General features: G+C 41.6%; 1 protein-coding gene across 4 annotated transcripts in view; it reads left to right on the top strand.

Moving 5' to 3' along the window:
- The first annotated feature begins 942 nt into the window (after positions 1 to 942).
- Positions 943 to 18,804, top strand: part of specc1la (sperm antigen with calponin homology and coiled-coil domains 1-like a) — a 30,393-nt gene continuing 12,531 nt past the window's right edge. Inside the window, exons 1-9 of one of the 4 annotated variants that reach the window (XM_061730461.1) lie at positions 943 to 1,074; positions 12,047 to 12,209; positions 12,288 to 12,426; positions 12,984 to 14,611; positions 16,023 to 16,230; positions 16,382 to 16,455; positions 17,277 to 17,452; positions 17,670 to 17,833; positions 18,162 to 18,239. In XM_061730461.1, the coding sequence (XP_061586445.1) occupies positions 12,084 to 12,209; positions 12,288 to 12,426; positions 12,984 to 14,611; positions 16,023 to 16,230; positions 16,382 to 16,455; positions 17,277 to 17,452; positions 17,670 to 17,833; positions 18,162 to 18,239 (2,593 nt within the window). In that variant the 5' untranslated portion in view covers positions 943 to 1,074; positions 12,047 to 12,083. Of the gene's footprint in view, positions 1,075 to 3,379; positions 3,467 to 12,046; positions 12,210 to 12,287; positions 12,427 to 12,983; positions 14,612 to 16,022; positions 16,231 to 16,381; positions 16,456 to 17,276; positions 17,453 to 17,669; positions 17,834 to 18,161; positions 18,240 to 18,804 lie in introns of those variants that run through there. The other 3 variants (XM_061730460.1, XM_061730459.1, XM_061730462.1) reach the window with 3 other exon arrangements.

The following is an 18,804-nucleotide window of genomic DNA, read 5'->3' as shown; positions in this document are numbered from 1 at the left end:
TGTAATATATTATATTATTTGTAATCAGCACAAATGGTCTGTTCCCATATGATCAAATCCACCATCCCCCCTGATTTTTTTTTTACAACTCAAGTACTGCTGACACCATACCATATCTATTTGACTATAAAAGTGATCACCATTAAAATCTGTAAATATATATACACACATTCCTACATATATACAGGACTGTCTCAGAAAATAGAATATTGTCCATCCCATCCATTATCTATACCCGCTTTATCCTTTGCAGGGTCACAGGGGTCTGCTGGAGCCCAGCTATTTTCAGGCGAGAGGCCACACCCTGGACAGGTCGCCAGTCCATCGCACACTGACACAGACACACTCACACCTACGGGCAATTTAGAATCACCAATTAACCTAATATGCATGTTTTTGGACTGTGGGAGGAAACCAGAGTACCCAGAGGAAACCCATGCAAGCACACATGCAAACTCCACACAGAAAGGGGCCTGGGAGTCGAACCGGGGACCTTCTTGCTGTGAGGCAACAGTGCTAACCACTAAGCCACGGTGGCTTAGAATATTGTGATTTTCTGTAATGCAATTACAAAAACAAAAATGTCATACATTCTGGATTCATTACAAATCAACTGAATTGCAAGCCTTTTATTATTTTAATATTGCTGATCATGGCTTACATTTTAAGACTCAAATATCCTATCTCAAAAAATTAGAATATTCTGGGAATCTTAATCTTAAACTGTAAGCCATAATCAGCAATATTAAAATAATAAAAGGCTTGCAATATTTCAGTTGATTTGTAATTAATCCAGAATGTATGACATTTTTGTTTTTTTTAATTGCATTACAGAAAATAAAGAACTTTATCACAATATTCTAATTTTCTGAGACAGTCCTGTATCTGGAAGTATGAGCTGGATGCTGAGGTGATGCAACCAGGAGAGGGAGCAGAGGTTCATCCTGCTGCCATCAGCACACACACACACAAAACCTGCCCCGACAACTGCCCTGGGATTAACACGCTGTTGGCGAGTGCAAATGGACCTTCGCTGGGCTTTGATAATTATGCCGAATGGAACATTTGAGATAAGTAAGTAAGACTTTTTTTTCCCCCAGTTTTGCTGGTTTCTGTATCATTGTTAGCCTAATGGTAGCATTAGCTACCTGAGCTTGTGCACTGATTAAAGACGGTCAGGGTGAGTTAACACACACACACACCGATCCTAAAGTAACATGCATGCACGAAGACTGTTTCTTCTTTTTTGTTATTGTCACATTTAATTGTAATAACGTTAAAACAATCAGAGCAGTTCTTAAATTCAGTCATCAAGCTTGCACATGTGTTTGGAAATACACTCCTAATTATTTCAGAATAAAGCTCCCCTCTTGTCAGGTCGGGGTTGGGGTTGTAATCCCCATCGGTGGCAAGAGAACTGAAAGCTTTGGCTATTTATATGAACTATTCTTATGTTAAAAAGCAATGTGAAACTTTTCAATTTGACATCACTGAGGTTTAAAGATCGATTTGTTTGGGTGAAAGCAATTTTGGTAAAGTTAGGTTTGGTGACCATTTGAATGCAATCGCAGCTACTGCGTAACATTTTATTTCTCACCAACCACTATTCCTGTCGTTTTTCTTTTTTCTTTTTTCTTCTTACTATTGGCATTTCATCTGAGTTTTGATGTAACTTCAAAGTTGTGCCTACGTGTCTCGCCCCGCGCTTTTATTTTGAAGGCGGACAACCAAACCGGAAGTTGATTCACAAATCCCCCGAGAGCCTGACAGCGCAGCTAACTAGCCTGGGTGGTTATCTCTTTTATTTTAAGATGGTGTCTTGTATTAGTCTGTATTCCTTTCGAAAAAAAAGTAAAAGGCAGCTGCCCTCACAAAAACGCTGTGTTGCATGATTATTTTGATGACTTAAGCCTGAATTATGGTTCCACGTTAAATCGACGCAGAGCATACGCCGTAGGGTACGGCGTAGCCTACGGCGTAGTGTACGCGGCCGCGTACCCTATGCCGTAGCCTCTGCGTTGGTGTAACGCGGAACCATAAATCAACCTTTACTGCTGCATGAGCTAGTGTGGGTGTAACCCAGAACAATGTCAGTTCAAAACCCACCTGAGAAAGCTCATCATTTCACCCTTTTTTTCACATTTTTCAACACAGATCTTCCCAATTGACCCCGTGATGTTTCACATACATATCTTGCATGCTCATTTTCCGAGATCCTCCTCTCACATACCAAATATTTCACAATATTTCAAAGCTTTTAAATTGAGTTTACAGTAGATGTGACTCATGTGCTATTCCTGGCCCTGCCTAATCAATGCTTTCCCTTTCGGGAAAAAAAGCCTCTAATCTTGGAAACCTGGCCCTCAAAGTGGCATTGACAACTAGGGATGGAGAGACAGACATCTTTGTAAAAGGGAAAGTGTTGATGACTAACTGGTACATTATTTCTGAATAGGTTCTTTATACAGATTGATGGTGACTAGGAATGGGCAATATTTTACTGTTCACGATATACCGTCAAAAAAATTCCTCACGATAAGAATTTGTCATCTCGGGTTAAAAACGATAAATTCCCCTTGATGACGTTTTTGTGTAAAGCTGATTTATGGTTCTGCGTCAAATCCACGCACAACGTACGGGAAGGAAGGAAGGAAGGAAGGAAGGAAGGGAGGAAGGGAGGGAGGAAGGGAGGGAGGAAGGAAGGGAAAAGGAAGGAAGGAAGGAAGGAAAGAAGGAAGGAAGGAAGGAAGGGAGAAAAGAGGAAGGAAGGAAGGAAGGGAAAAAGGAAGGAAGGAAGGAAGGAAGGGAGAAAAGAGGAAGGGAAGAAGGAAGGAGAGTGCAGGAGGAAGGAAGGAAGTAAGGAAGGAAGTAAGGAAGTAAGGAAGGAAGGAAGGAAGGAAGGAAGGAAGGAAGGAAGGAAGGAAGGAAGGAAGGAAGGAAGGAAGGAAGGAAGGAAGGAAGGAAGGAAGGAAGGAAGGAAGGAAGAAAGAAAGAAAGAAAGAGGTGGAGTTTAATTGGTACTTTTTTAATCGTCATTTTTATCATTATCGGGATAAATGCCAGAAATTATCGTGATACATTTTTTAGTCCATACCGCCCATCCCTAATGGTGACCAATGCTGTCTCGTGACTGTTTTGAAGAACAGCTTTATTTGGACATCATTCATATGTGATGGTGCTTCTCATGTAACCGAAGGCTCTTAAAATTACTTGATAAGTCGCATTCCAGCCCTGCCTATTAATAGCAAGGCATGATTTGGTAAATTGGATTCAAGGGTGGACAGTGTCGTCTCTGTTTCAGGCAGACTGGTGCCGTCTCGTCCTTGTACACTCGCCCCTTTCAGAGTTGACTGTTTTAATTTTTATTTTCTTTTTATGGTAGACGCCACCACAGGAAGCTGATGTTATGGCAAGGACGTGCCTCCCTGCAGTTAAAGCATGAATAAGGCAGGGGAGCAGGAATGGGGTATTTACATGACCATGACAACCCCCACTTCTCCACCCCAACTGTTTATTCTTTGTCCTTTCCCTCAGTCCCATGCTGTTGTTCAGTTGTCTGAACACTGTGCTCCCTTGTTCCACTGGTGGTCTTTGAATCAGATCCATTGCATTCATGAAAACTATGATCAAGTAGTGTTTGTGATTTTTAATTAGGCCAAGTGGTCGCCGTCCTCTGGCCCAGTTCAGGTTGCATTACGAGGCTAAAAGGTTACACAGCTTTGTCATGTAGTGTATGAAAATAGATATTTTGACAATCATGACAGTCGCTGCCATTTATTAGGGCCCGAGCACTTACAGTGCTAAGGCCTTATTGTATCTGTAGGAATTGTTTTTATTTTTTTTTCCTCGTTTTTATTTTTCCGACGAAATGTGGGCCTTTTTTTCCCCCTAAACGTGCCCCAAAAGTCACCAAATTTTGTACGCAAGCCAGGCCTGGCAAAAAATTTGATATTTAATGGTTTGCATTAATGGGCGTGGCTCAACAGCGCCCCCTAGAAAATTTCGTGCCTCAAGCCGCACAATACGGTTTGACGTACATTCACGAAAATCGGTACACACCTGTATCATGTCACAACTTAAAGAAAAGTCTCTTGGCGCCATGGCCGAAACCGAACAGGGAGTCAGCCATTTTGAATTAATCGTGTAATTTTGGCGCAATTTATGCCATTTCTTCGGCCGTTAATTCGGCCCGAACCGTAACGTGCACCCAGGTGTGTTATACATCAAAATGTGCATCTCGATCCTGCGACGATGAGCATTACTTTTCTCTTTCAAAAGCGTTACCGTGGCGACGCTAGACGCCAAAAAGCGTGCCCACCCTTCATTTGATTGGTCCAAATTTGATAGTTCCTACTTTCTGCCATAACTTTTGAATGGTTTGACATAAAGACTCCTGGGTGGTGTCATCGGACTCGGTTTTGAGTCCTTGAACATAATTGGTGCAAATTAGCCCCGCCCCTTCTTCTGATTGGTCGATATTTGATAGTCCCTATTTTCTGCCATAACTTTTGAATAGTTTGACATAGAGACTCGTGCGTGGTATCAACTGACTCGGTTTTGAGTCCTTGACCTTTATTGGTGAAAATTGCACGTGCAAGGGCCTGTTCATCGCTTTAATTACATCTTTTAGCCTCTTTTTGTCTTCTAGTTTTCAATTTCAGTTATCGTTTGTCATCGTCATCATTAAACAGTCCTTAAGACCTGATGTTTATGGACATTTCTGCTTAAAGTACAACACAAAGGACAAACAGAGTGACACTGAAGTATGTATGGTTTTATAGTTTCAAAGTAAATTAGTAAACCTTTTGTAGATGACTATGAAAAGCTTACATGGTGATTGCAGGCTCAGAGAGTAAAAGAAAAGGCTGCTGACTCTGGCCTCTTTAGCTGCTCTGTCGGTCCCCAGCGTTTGCTCCCATGTCTATTCAGGGTCTGACCCAAAGTGAGGGGCTGTGCTCTCGCTAGCAGCTCTCCATTTCAGACATCTGCTTTGACACACATTCAGCTATTCACAAAACTGGCTGAGTGCACATGTCAGTACTTGGGGGAAAACGCCCAGCACAGTTAAAATGTATGTGTTATGGATAATTGTATGCATTTGGGAGTATAACTGAAGACACGGGCAGTGCAGTTAGATAAATACAGATGACGTTTTCAAATGACAAAGAAGTGCAGTAATTAGTCGTAAAGAATGTCACAAGATGCAAGGTGTTATGAAAAAGAAAAGGTTAAAGTATCAGCGTGTGTCTCAGAGCTTCTCATTCCTGCATGGACCTCATTGATTCGCCTGTATCTATAACTGTATAAGTTGTTTGCTTGGAGTTATTTAGTTTGAGTGTCGCAGCAGTAAAAGTGCTTATCAGTGCAAACGGCAACAAAGTCCTTCAGATATTTGGACAATGATGCACCTCTACGCTGCTGTCGGCTGTCTCATCCAGGCACTGGAAACTCTCAAAGGCTTGAATTAAGGCGACTGAAATGACTTCAAGAAGTCCGGTTGCCTTGATTCAAGTCTTTGAGAGTAAGCCCCTCTGGAAAACACATGGATTTCATTGCACTCAACAACATATCAACACAAACAGCGTGTGTTTTCAAGGACAGCACAAAATAATCAACATATTACAGATTCTGTGGGGTAATTGAAAAAGTATTTGGATTCCTTAACTCCTTAGATAAGGTTCACTAAAGAGCACTGTTACAAAGTCTAGTAAAGTATATTTTGCAAAAGCTCTGTCTGTGTAGCATGAGAGACTGGAATCAACCAGTTTTTCTCGCAGTTGTGGGGAAAGTTTCCTTCTTATTTCAGCAAAGCAAAGCTCTCATTTCATCCATGCAGCAGCGTGGGCAAGCAGACATTTATTTGTCCATGACGTCCCAAAGGTGCTCTAGGGGACTGAGGTCGGGGCTGAGAGGGCCGTACTAAAGTCCTCATGTTCTCCAGAGCAAAATTTACTTTCAGCCAACAGCTGTGGTTTCTCCTGATCATTATCCTCCTGAAGCAGTCACTTACTGTCATTTGAATATTCTTTGGCTGTTGTTTTTTGCGCATTATATCAGATATTACTGTGTAAAATAAGAGTTATAGATTCCATCAATAAATATCCCTGCTCTAATCTAAGAACAACAGCCTTAGACTTTGTCAGTCTTGTTCTTTTTTTCTTCTCTTTCTTGTTTCTATGAGATCTTAAGCACTGTTTGGTTGGAGTCCTCCTGTTTTTCTCCCCAAAACCTTACCGTAGGTCAGGGGTCGGCAACCCGCGGCTCTAGAGCCGCATGCGGCTCTTTAGCGCCGCCCTAGTGGCTCCTGGAGCTTTTTCAAAAATGTTTGACCTTTTTTTTTTTTTTTTTTTTCTTTTTTTTTTTTTTTTTTCCTTTTTTCCTTCTTTTTTCTTTTTTTCTTCCTTTTTTCTCTTTTTTTTCTCTTTTTTCTTTTCTTTTTTTCTTCTTTTCTTTCTTTCTCGAAATTTTGACTTTTTTCTCTCGACATTTCAACTTTTTTCTCGAGATTTCGACTTTTTTCTCGACATTGACTTTTTTCTCAAGATTGTACATTAATCTCGACATTTCCACTTTTTTCTCGAAATTGCAATTTTTTTCTCAACATTTCGACTTTTTTCTTGAAGTGCATAATGAAAAAAAAAATCTTCCCCCAGTTATAGCTAATATAGATACATGCAGCATGTGTTGCCTTCATTCTAAGGTTTATACAAGACTTTTCATTTTTTGCGGCTCCAGACATATTTGTTTTTTGTGTATTTGGTCCAATATGGCTCTTTCAACATTTTGGGTTGCCGACCCCTGCCGTAGGTAGATCCACGTAAGGTGAAATGAAGCATGTCTGAATGCTGCATATTTATCTTTTTAAGTATCTCTTGTTTATGTTTTCTTTTACAAGTAATTCTCTCTGATTTCTTAAGAAACATTCTCAGTTTCTTATCACTTACTCATGTAAGTGGTAAGAGTTACTCGCTGATATCACAAAGTCTATCACGATCTGATTTGATCAGGAGCTAACAATCTGTCTGACGCAGCATCTAATGTTGGTTGAAAACAGTCGCTTCTATTCATGTCAAATGGCAGTTAGTAAATAAATTGTCATTTTGCGATTTTATTTCTGAGTTCATCTAGACGGTTAAATAACAAATGATTGGGCCTTTCAATAAACAAAGGCTACAAAAGGCCAAGAGTAAAAATTGACGTCACATAAATTTCTCAAGCTGAATTACGGCTGGTATATGTCAATACCTTAACAATGGACGTGTTCCACAAATATTGGCAAACCTTGTACAAATACTACTTTGTTTCCACTTCAACTGCAAGAATCACATTCTCTTAAGTAGAAACTAGATGGATTTTATGTTTTTTTGTAGAAAAAAAAGGTATTAAAACATTTGTTTTACAGGGAATTCAATAAGATGATCATTTTAGTTTATATATTTTATGAATTTGCTTGATGAACGTGATGGAAGTTTATTGAGTATTATTGTCTTATAGGCATTCACTTCAGTTCTTTAAAGTTTGCGGGCATTTGTTCATATGTTTGTGTCTGTGTTTAAGGCGCTGCTCTCGAGGTCCCGCCACAGTCAGGCTGAGGTCTGGACTTTGAAAATGAAAGAAATCCAGGTTAGAGTAGCCCGGTCGTTCTGTTGCAGATTTGGGATCATTGTCCTCTTCCATTACTCACTTTCAACTAAGCTTTAGTTGTCAGACAGATGGCCTCACGTTTGACTCCAGAAATAAATAGATGAGTTCATGACTGACTCGGATCACTGCAAAAGCTCCGGTCCTCTGGGTGAAAAGCAGACTCGTCTCCAGCACCGACAGCTGGCCCGAGGTGTCGGTGCTGTTATGATGTGTCGGATTTTCAGCAAAGGTGGCGTTGAGGATTTTAGCTAAACATCTCCTCCTTGGTCCCAGCTGTTGTGCTGCTGTTTGGCCGGTCACCAGGGCAAAGTCTGACGGACAATGATATGTTTATTGAAATATCATGATATAAATGATATTGTGAATTAAGTTTAAAGACCAATTTTATGCTGCTGATTTTTTTTTCAAGACCTGGTAACTTTTTTAATTTTCAACATTTTTAAACACTCAAATTGAAATATGCTAGATTAATATAAACACTGACTACGTTTACATGCAGTCAAAATTCGGGTTATTGCTAATATTCCGGTTACTGAAACATTAGGAATATTCCGTTTACATGCGTGAGCCAACAGGGTTATCCCTGTATACATGGTAATGAATCATTCGGGATATCCCGATCAAACCAGTGACGCGCGGAGAACGTGATGACACAATTAGCGTTATTTCCGCTTCTTCTTCCTGTATCCAAATTCAAAACAAATGCTGCTTCGTGCAAATTTTCGCTCACCTTCTTGTAAATCTCGCTATCCCGGTACTTTCTACCGTCTACAAATGCAGAAATGTTCATATCCTTCATTACATTTATGAAGTGATTAGTCTCCTCCTGGTCTTGCGTTTCTCCGTGTTTATAAGAACTTCCTGGACTCAAAAGACCAAGATTCCTTGTGAACAGAGCATGCGCAGAAAACAAATTCATGTTCCGTTTGATGGGGATATTCCGTTTGGCGTTTACATGACTGAATATTCGGGTTTTAAAAGGAGTAACCCAGGGGTCATATTTGGGTTTTTAAAAACCGGAATATGAGCAAATTCGGGTTATTCAAAGTGGTTATTGGTGTTTACATGGCCGTGCAAATTCGGGTTATTGACAATATTCAGGTTTTAAAAGGGTTATTGACTGCATGTAAACGCAGTCAATGTCTTAAATAATGATTTAACATGAGCCAGAATAAATAAAGTGATTCAAAATCATAACTGGAAATGGCACTTAAATAAGTTACACATATTTGAGAATAACGTCCACTCCTTAATAGACGATATAATCTGGAGGCTCGAGTTGGTTTGGACTCGTATCAATAAACGATGTAGAATAACAACACGCTTGTTTCAAAGACACATGATCTGTTAAACCCTCTCAGCATTTCTTTTAAATGTTGGTATCTTAAGAGTGCTGGTATGTAAATTCAGATCTCTAAGCGTGTACCATGCCTTACATCTTGATCGTTGGTCAAAGCTATCCTTAACAGCAACCTGTCAGGACTGTTAAACTGTGTTTTTGTTCCCCGAATAGAAAACAAACATTCAGATTGTATTACCAGCTTTCATCGCGACTGTTGTCGTACAAATTCATCACACCGGCACACTGATGTTGCCTGGTTTTCCTCAATTATTTGGCTTAAACCTGGAATGTTCTCACACCCTGGAAACGTCTTGGATGTAATCTGTGGGACCGGGGTCGGGGACCAGATCCACGTACTTCACCAAACCTTCTAGTTTTGTACAGCCGTCAGGAAGCTTTGCCTCGAAACTGGAAGTTCAGCCGACTAGTTCCAAACTGACTTTCCTGAGAGGAGAAAGAACTGACACAACTGGTTGGAAAACACTAGAAACTAATAAAAAAATGACAAACAACACTACTGAATGCAGAAAAAAACCCAATTGTAATTAATTTATATATTATCGAACGAAAAGTGAATATTGTGACAGCCATACTCTTTTTAAACAGGGCAGCTTTTTTAAACAAGTTGTGCTCAAGCAGTCGTTTTTTTAAGTGCACTGCCATGAACCGACATGGGGGAACTTTGACTAGTCACCTACGACGTTCATGTCTCCGATTTTGTCTACCGTATTTTCTGGACTATAAGCTGCTACTTTTTTCATAGGTTTTGAACCATGCGGCTTATACAAAGGTGCGGCTATTCTGTGGATTTTTCTTCCACCGCTCTACCGGAATTAGAATCAAAACTAAGACAAAATAAATGCAAAGAAGAATACATTACTTCTTCTTCAGCAGATAAAAGTAGGTAGAAGCAGATTTCAAACAGATAAATAGATAAATAAATACCGGTTATTTTCTCTTGGTTCTGTCCCGTTTTAATCATCAAAGTTGCTGCCGTGTTAAAAGACACTGTTAGGAAAGGATCTATTTAGGTACAAACATGTACGTCATTTACAGTTCAAAATCGTTCTGTACATGTAGTAAATATCTAATCTAACAACATAAATATCTGCGGCTTGCATCTCTTTTTTTTTTTAAATACAGCGGATGCGGCTTGTATATCCTTTTTTTAAATAATTTTTTTTAAAATCGAGCGGGTGCGGCTTATTTGTAGGTGCGGCTTATAGTCCAGAAAATACGGTACTTAGTTTGTAAATGGCCCAATATCTCTTTCCAGATTGCCGGGTAGCAACAATTGCCTCTGGAAGTTCATTGTCTTCTTTTGCACACGCACCTGAATCCTCCCCTGCAGGAATCTGTGAAACCCTCTGTATCGATGATCAGTTAATCAACAGGAATGAAGACCTATTGATTAGCAGAACATGCTAAGTATGTACGTGCTTTGTCACACAGCTCGTGCCTCTCGGCTTATTTATTTATTTTTATTCATTTATTTATTTTTCTCAGTGAATTAAGACAGAGCCCAGCACATGGAAACTAAATAAGTCAGGATCAGGTCTGGATTCTTCAGGAGTGTAAAGTTCAAAGATAGGCTGACTCATTTTTCGAATTAATTAGTTTTCTTTTTGTTTTTTTTTTAAGGTTTACTGGCAGATTGTCTAAACATTTGTGGTCCCATTGAAGGCTCTCGCTGTTCTATTTCAAGTTTGATTTACTGCTTGCGCCTGATTATATTTACATCCATATCCAAACAACCAACTCTGTTCAGGGAAACGGCAGAACAGTGACTCCAAGGTCAATTGTAGCTTTTTTTATTTTCTTCCCTGTGTACAATAAACCATTTCATCTAATTTTGTCCTCATAGAAGAACTCCAAGACATCCAGGTTTGTGCTAAAGTGCTTGATCTCATTCTCCAGATGTGTCCCGTCACACTTTCCTTGCTATTGTGGCAACAAATCAGGTTCTATACAGATTTGGTCATAACTTACCTCCAGTTCTTGTTAGAGTCCAGATAGGTACAGCCAGGATCAACACCTTGTTCACCACCAAATTAATTAACTTTACTGGGGGAAATAACAATTCCAGCATCCACACGCTTTATGGATTGTGTTTGTATAATCTGCTATTGATCCTGTACGCTTTTTGAAATGCAGCTCAGTGAAATATGCTCAAGAATTTGCCCAGTTTAAATTGTTATTGGAAATCTTTTCTGTACTGTCAAATTGTTTAAATGAAGTAGGGATGATTCTGAGCTGGTATGAGTACAACTCGCACAGGCATGGCACTAACTCATTTCCTGGCTGCGGGAGATGAAAATCTGCACTCTGTAGCAATAACGGACTCACATTTTTGGCCTCAAAAAAGATGCCACCAATTTTGATGCTCTGAACGTTTAATTCGATGCGGGAAGGAATCTAGTTTTCCTTATTTGGTTGTGCTGATCATTGTCCAGAGAGCGCTTGAAGGGCGCTTTTCCTCCCTCATCTCTGTGCGCTGCAAGGCCCCCGCTCTTCACACACATACCAGCAGCAGCGGCCCCCACACACTCCTTTTCTTGTCATGATTGTTTCAGCTGAAGGGCACATGCAGGGCTGATCCCATCAGCTACGACAAACACACGAGAGCCATCTAGTGGAGGTATTGCTTGGGGTCAGGAGGTTTTTAATTGAGTCTATCCTACAGTCCTGCTTTTGAGAATATCTTGCACAGCTTTCACCTACCAGATGTTTCTGCAGTGAACGCGAACTATCTTAACACGCAAGTGTGAGATGAATATGAAGAAATAACATTTTCAATATTTTAGATTAAGTAATAATTGGAGCTATCAAGATAAAATGCAAAAATAGCCCCTACCTCCCAAAGCACAGAGGTAATCACGGAAGCAGAAAGAGGTTTTAAGAACTCTGGTGCTTTGGGAATAGTCTCTGTGGAAAGAATTCCTCTTCCATGGAAAACTGGCGCTATCACTCTGCACACTGACATGCATTACTTCTCTCCTCTCCTATCCTCTCCTATCCTCTCCTATCCTCTCCTCTGCCTCCTTTCTTCTTCGTCTATAGATTGAGCTGTAAATGTGTCGGCATCAGAGAGCTCAGTATGAAGAAGTCGGGCCGGCAAGCAGCAAGTAAGGTCAGCGGGGATCGAGGGAAGCCCGAGGCGGTGGCCACCGCTGGCACCGGGAAATCTTCCTCCAAAAGTCTCATCACTGCCCCTCTGCCTAAGGTAGAACTCACCCCGGTGCTGCAGATTTGGTTTTTATCTTCTTGTTTTACGTGAAAATGTTGAATTTTGTTAACACAGGTGAAAAGCAATGACGATCTTTTAGCAGCCATGGCTGGAGGAAATCCTGCAACAAATAATACCGTCACTAAGACTAAGAAGACTGCCTCTATTGGGACCAGTGCTAGCAACGTAGATGGCAAACCAAAGACAACATCAGGTATATGGAGATTAAATCATTCAAATTAGTGATGCACCGAAATGAAAATTTGTGGCCGAAACCGAAAATAATAATAAACACTTGGCCCAATACCGAACATGGTTCTTTGCAGTTTTTCATTTATTTTGCCAATTTTTTCACCATTGCATAAATCAAATAAATTTGATTTAGGCATGCTTTTAAAAGAAAAAAATCTTTTACAAAATTACAAGGTAGAAAATATTTATTGAACATAAAAAACTGAAATTTTTTTAATTTTCCAGCATTATGTTGTTATGTTATAAAATTCTTATGTGGTTACTTTTTGGTTGGCCAACGATTTATGTTTGTGGTGCAAAACGTTACGGGACGGAGCGGCCAGTCTATTTCCTTATATTACAACGCCGTTAGAAATTGTTCGTTTTTTTTCCCACTTACTCCACCGAACACTGAAAGTGTTTTTTTGCCATTTTCGGCCGAACAATTTCGGTTACCGAACAATCGGTGCATCACTAATTCAAATCACTGTCTCTGTATATTTTTCTTTCATTAGAAATTAACATTTTCTGCCTCCGTAGGAACTTTATCCAAACGTGCGACATCAACAACTTCCAAGGATTCAAATTCTGTGCGAGACCGTCTCCGATCGTCCAGGACGTCGGCTGCTAAAAAACAGCAGGCGTCAGGGACCGCGGCAGGAGATGCGGCGTCAGGAAAACGCTCCCGGAACCAAGTCCAATCCGAGTCGGAGGGCCGCATGAGCAAATCTAAATCAGACGGACAGATCAGTGACAAGGTGGCTCTGGAAGCCAAAGTGAAAGACCTGCTTGGTTTGGCGAAAAGCAAAGACGTAGAGATCATCCACCTCCGCGGTGAGCTGAGGGACATGAGGGCCCAGCTGGGCCTGGGCGGGAAGGACGGGTCGCTGCAGGAAGTTACCGGGCAGGAGGAGAAGCCGCAGGTTTCAGCCATCACAGCGGCCGATGTGGAGTCGACTCTGATCCTCTTGCAGGAGCAGAATCAGGCCATCAGAGACGAGCTCAACCTCCTTAAGAGCGAGAACCGCATGCTGAAAGACCGACTCAACGCGCTGGGCTTCTCTCTGGAGCAGAGGCTCGACGGTTCCGATAAGCTGTTCAACTACCTCTCCCTGAGCCCGGACCTGACGACGGGTCCACACAGCGAGAGCGGCTGCACGGGAACTCTGACGTCTTCGGTGGAGGGCTCCGCCCCCGGCTCGCTGGAGGATCTGCTCACGGGACACCAGCATGGAGGCTCGGCAGACAACCTGGACAGCGAATCCAGCGAGGTTTACCAGGCCGTCACCTCGAGCGACGACGCTCTGGACGCCCCCTCCGGGGCTTCCTCGTCTTCGGAGTCGGAGTGTGCGCCGAGCACAGAGCGATCGAGGAGAGGCAGCAGCGGCAACGCGAGCGAGGTGGCGGTGGCTTGTCTGACGGAGCGCATCCACCAGATGGAGGAGAACCAGCACAGCACGGCCGAGGAGCTCCAGGCCACGCTACAGGAGCTGGCTGACCTGCAGCAAATAACCCAGGAGCTGAACGGTGAGAACGAGCGTCTCGGCGAGGAGAAAGTCATCCTCATGGACTCCTTGTGCCAGCAGAGCGACAAGTTGGAACTGTACGGCCGACAGATTGAATACCTGCGCTCGCTGCTTGATGAGCATCACATCGCCTATGTGCTGGAGGAGGATATCAAAAGCGGGCGCTACATGGAACTGGAGCAGCGCTACGGGGAGCTGGCAGATAATGCCCGCTTTGAGAGAGAGCAGCTGCTGGGAGTGCAACAACATCTGTCCAACACGCTGAAGATGGCAGAGCAGGACAACGCAGAGGCCCAGGAGGTGATCGGAGCGCTGAAGGAGAGGAACCACCAGATGGAGCGCATCTTGGAGTCGGAGAGACAGGATCGAGCTGCCATGGCAGCGGCGCTGGGAGAGTACAAGGCAGCGGTGAGCAGCGACCAGGCGGAACTGAACCGCTGCAGAGCCCAGCTGGACCAGGAGAGACAGAAGGTTGCCGAGCTGTACTCCCTCCACACCGCAGGGGACAAGAATGACATCTGCCAGCTGCTGGAGGGGGTGCGGCTGGGCAAAGAGGAGGCCGAGGCCAAGGCCGCAAAGATGCAGCAAGAGCTGGAACAAGCCCACAGTGGACTCAACCGTCTGCAGGAGACATTCAGCAAGGTGAGCTGAAGCTTGAGGCGTGAAACAGAACCGCACATTGTGCGGGACGGCGATTTCCAGAAATGATAAGAAGCCAAATTAAGATCTTTGACCTAAATGAAACTTTAATGCAGAGTGGAAGAATAGAGGAGTTTTTGGGTCATCAAGACTAGGAATGGGCGATATGTTACCGTTCACGATATACCGTCAAAAAAATTCCCCACGGTAAGAATTTGTCATCTCGCGGTAAAAACGATAAATTCCCGTTGATGACGTTTTTGTGTAAAGCTGATTTATGGTTCTGTGTTAAATCAACGCACAACAGGAAGGAAGGAAGGAAGGAAGGAAGGAAGGAAGGAAGGAAGGAAGGAAGGAAGGAAGGAAGGAAGGAAGGAAGGAAGGAAGGAAGGAAGGAAGGAAGGAAGGAAGGAAGGAAGGAAGGAAGGAAGGAAGGAAGGAAGGAAGGATATGAGCAAGGAAGGAAGGAAGGAAGGATATGAGGAAGGAAGGAAGGAAGGATATGAGGAAAGAAGGAAGGATATGAGGAAGGAAGGAAGGAAGGATATGAGGAAGGAAGGAAGTAAAGAAGGATATGAGGAAGGAAGGAAGGAAGGAAGGAAGGAAGGAAGGAAGGAAGGAAGGAAGGAAGGAAGGAAGGATATGAGCAAGGAAGGAAGGAAGGAAGGAAGGAAGGATATGAGCAAGGAAGGAAGGAAGGAAGGATATGAGCAAGGAAGGAAGAAATGAGCCTGAAAGAAAGAAAGAAAGAAAGAAAGAAAGAAAGAAAGAAAGAAAGAAAGAAAGAAAGAAAGAAAGAAAGAAAGAAAGAAAGAAAGAAAGAAAGAAAGAAAGAAAGAAAGAAAGAAAGAAAGAAAGAAAGAAAGAAAGAAAGAAAGAAAGAAAGAAAGAAAGAAAGAAAGAAAAATTCCCGTTGATATGTGTTTGTGTAACAAACATGGCGGATCTGAGTCATTACAGTTTTGCAGTACAGGTGGACTCATTTAATTGGTTTTTATTAATTCAATTTAATTGGTGTAGTTTAGTAGCATTTAGTATTATTTTAGAGCAGTGATTTGGGGGCTCCAAAGACTGAATGTGGTGATAGATTTATAGTTACAAAGGTGGAGTTGAATTGGTATTTTTTTATCGTCATTTTTATCGTTATCGGGATAAATGCCAGAAATTATCGTGATACATTTTTTAGTCCAAACCGCCCATCCCTAATCAAGACATGTTTCCAATTCTGTGAATGACATAAAACACCAGTCAGTTCTCCAGAATCTACCTTTTCCAAAGAATGATGCGTGTTCCGTGTTTATAATTAACAAATATAACTATAAGTGTGTGTAGTTTCCCTGTAAAAGCTTCAATCACCTAATTAACTGTTGATATTAATAATAAATGAAGGATGCTGCTTATCCTGTGTCTGCAGCTGGACAGGGAGTACAGAGACTTCCAGGAGCAGGTGCAGCAGCAAATGTCCGAGCAGGAGCGCGCGCTGGAGAAGCAGCGCGTTGAGCTGCAGGAGAAAGAGACGGAGATCGCAGACATGAAGGAAACCATCTTTGAGCTGGAAGACGAAGTGGAGCAGCACCGAGCGCTAAAACTCCACGACAACCTTATTATAACCGACCTTGAGAGTAAGTGACCCAGAAACCTGAAGAGTAATCTGAGTGCAAAGTTTTGTTAAGTTCCTAAACTTGCTGTCGTACATTTACAAGTTTAGGGAACAATGTTGAGCTCATGTCAAGAGAGTAGCCAGTGATCATTTATAGATCATGTTTATTTCAGACTCAGTGAAAAAGCTCCAGGACCAAAAACATGACATGGAGAGAGAGATTAAAATTCTTCACCGCCGACTGAGGGTAAGAGAGTGCTTTAATTGGCCTTTTTTTTTTTTTTTTTTGTCTTTTAAACCTTAGAATTAGCCTTTCGAGGCTTCAGTCAGTATGTTTACATGCACAGTTTAGTCATGCCGCACTTATCATTTGATTAGTTTCACTGGCTCACTGAACTTGTCCTAGTATGTAAACATGAGAGGCCAATAGATTTATGGACCAAACTGTATCAAACTCTGCACGTATTCCTGTTTTTTTTTACTTTCTCCAGGTTGAACTATCACATCATAATTTAAAAACAAATGTTGGTGTTACAAAGTCAGCCACACACCTTGTGCACATGTGTAAGAAGGACAAGGTGGTTATACAGCACTAATAGGCATACAACTTTAAATCCTTTTTCCCCTCTTGGCCACAATATTCTTCTGTGAGAATAACTGAACTGCATTATTTCAGTATTTCAACACTGTACTTGACATGAGTTTAAAAAGAAAATGGTGTTAGAAATGCTTTGTAGATTCTTTTTTGCAATTGGATTCAAGAAAGCTCAACTTCCTTCAGTTCTCTGGGGTTTTCTAAAAAGTCTTAAGCTTATTCATCTTAAGATATATCTTAATTTGAGAAACAGAATATTAAATTTCATTCAACATGTTAAGACAATTACCAAAAATATGGGGTGTTCATTTTGATTATTATAAGGTGATTGACATGGCAAAGCGCTCTGAAGAGTAAAACGTAATCAGAACTTCAACATGCCAGCTTTGAAAGATCTGCAGCCCTAAAGTGGCCGTAAGAATTTAGCAGAATGTCCAGCTCCTTACTGTTAACTTCTTCTTGTGTGCGTGCAGGAGGAGTCTATGGAGTGGCGTCAGTTCCAGGCTGATCTGCAAACGGCTGTTGTCATTGCTAATGACATCAAGTCGGAAGCGCAAGAAGAGATAGGCGACCTGCGGCGCCGGCTGCAGGAAGCCCAGGAGAAGAACGAGAAGCTGACGAAGGAGCTGGACGAGGTCAAGAGCCGCAAGTAAGAACTTGAGACAGACATCTGGAAGACGTCCATCGGTCACGCTGACCCACGTTTCTTAACAAATGTGAAGAGATGTTCCAGATGTTTGTGGTAATTAAGCTGTGATGGGTCTGGTGGTTGAATTGCCCTTCTTATTCAGCAGTAAAGAGCCATCTTAGCTTACTTACGAAAGAGCTCTGACTGTCGGTACTGAGTCCAGGACTGTGTTCTCCAGGCAGGACGAGGAGAGAGGCAGAGTGTACAACTACATGAATGCAGTGGAGAGGGATCTGGCGGCCCTCAGACAGGGAATGGGTCTCAGCAGGCGCTCGTCCACCTCATCAGAGCCCTCCCCCACGGTGAAAACGCTCATCAAGAGCTTCGATAGCGCCTCACAAGGTACCACGTAATCACCACATGCTTCACTTTGACTCATTTTGGTGTCGCTGTTCGTTTCAGTAATAATTTTCTCCGAGTGTCTTTACAGATTCAGTTTAATAATGAAACATCACTTATGTACATGGTTAATTATTCATAGTTTAATTTAATCTTTGTAAATACCGTATTTTCTGGACTATAAGCTGCACCGGCATATAAGCCGCATCCGCTCTATTAAAAAAAAAAAAGATATGCAAGCCGCAGATATTTATGTTGTTAGATTAGATATTTACTACATGTACAGAATGATTTTGAACTGTAAATGATGAACATGTTTGTACTTAAATAGATCCTTTCCTAACAGTGTCTTTTAACACGGAAGCAACTTCGCTGATTCAAGCGGGACAGAACCAAGAGAAAATAACCGGTATTTATCTATTTATTTATCTATTTATCTGTTTTAAATCTGCTTCTACTGTACCTACTTCTATCTGCTAAAGAAGAAGTAGCGTATTCTTCTGTTCATTTTATTTTGTCTTAGTTTTGATTCTAAGTCCAGTTAGAGCGCCCCGAGCAGTGGAAGAAAAATCCACAGAATAGCCGCACCTTTGTATAAGCTGCATGGTTGAAAACCTATGAAAAAAGTAGCGGCTTATAGTCCAGAAAATACGGTAGTTTAGTTTTTCAAAAACTGCAGAATAGATGAGCATTCGTTATCTCAGGGTTTCCGCGGGGTTTTAAAAAGTATTAAAAAGTGATAAACGAAAATTGCCAAATTTAAGGCCATTAAAAGTGTTAAATTCACTGTCAGAGGTATTATTTTTTTTAAATTGGTATTATTTTTTACCTTTTACATTCAATACATTAATCAGTCTATTTTATTGTCATTCACAAAGTGAAATAAATGTGAAACATCTGGTCAACATCAATGAGTCTATAAATCTGTTCTGTATAGTGTTCTATAGTTCAAAATCTGTATTAATGTTAAAAGG

The sequence above is a fragment of the Cololabis saira genome, chromosome 9, assembly GCF_033807715.1.
Source record: "Cololabis saira isolate AMF1-May2022 chromosome 9, fColSai1.1, whole genome shotgun sequence".
NCBI lineage: Eukaryota > Metazoa > Chordata > Actinopteri > Beloniformes > Belonidae > Cololabis > Cololabis saira.
The sequence above is the reverse complement of the archived record's forward strand: the minus strand, read 5'-3'. Positions and strand labels throughout refer to the sequence as shown.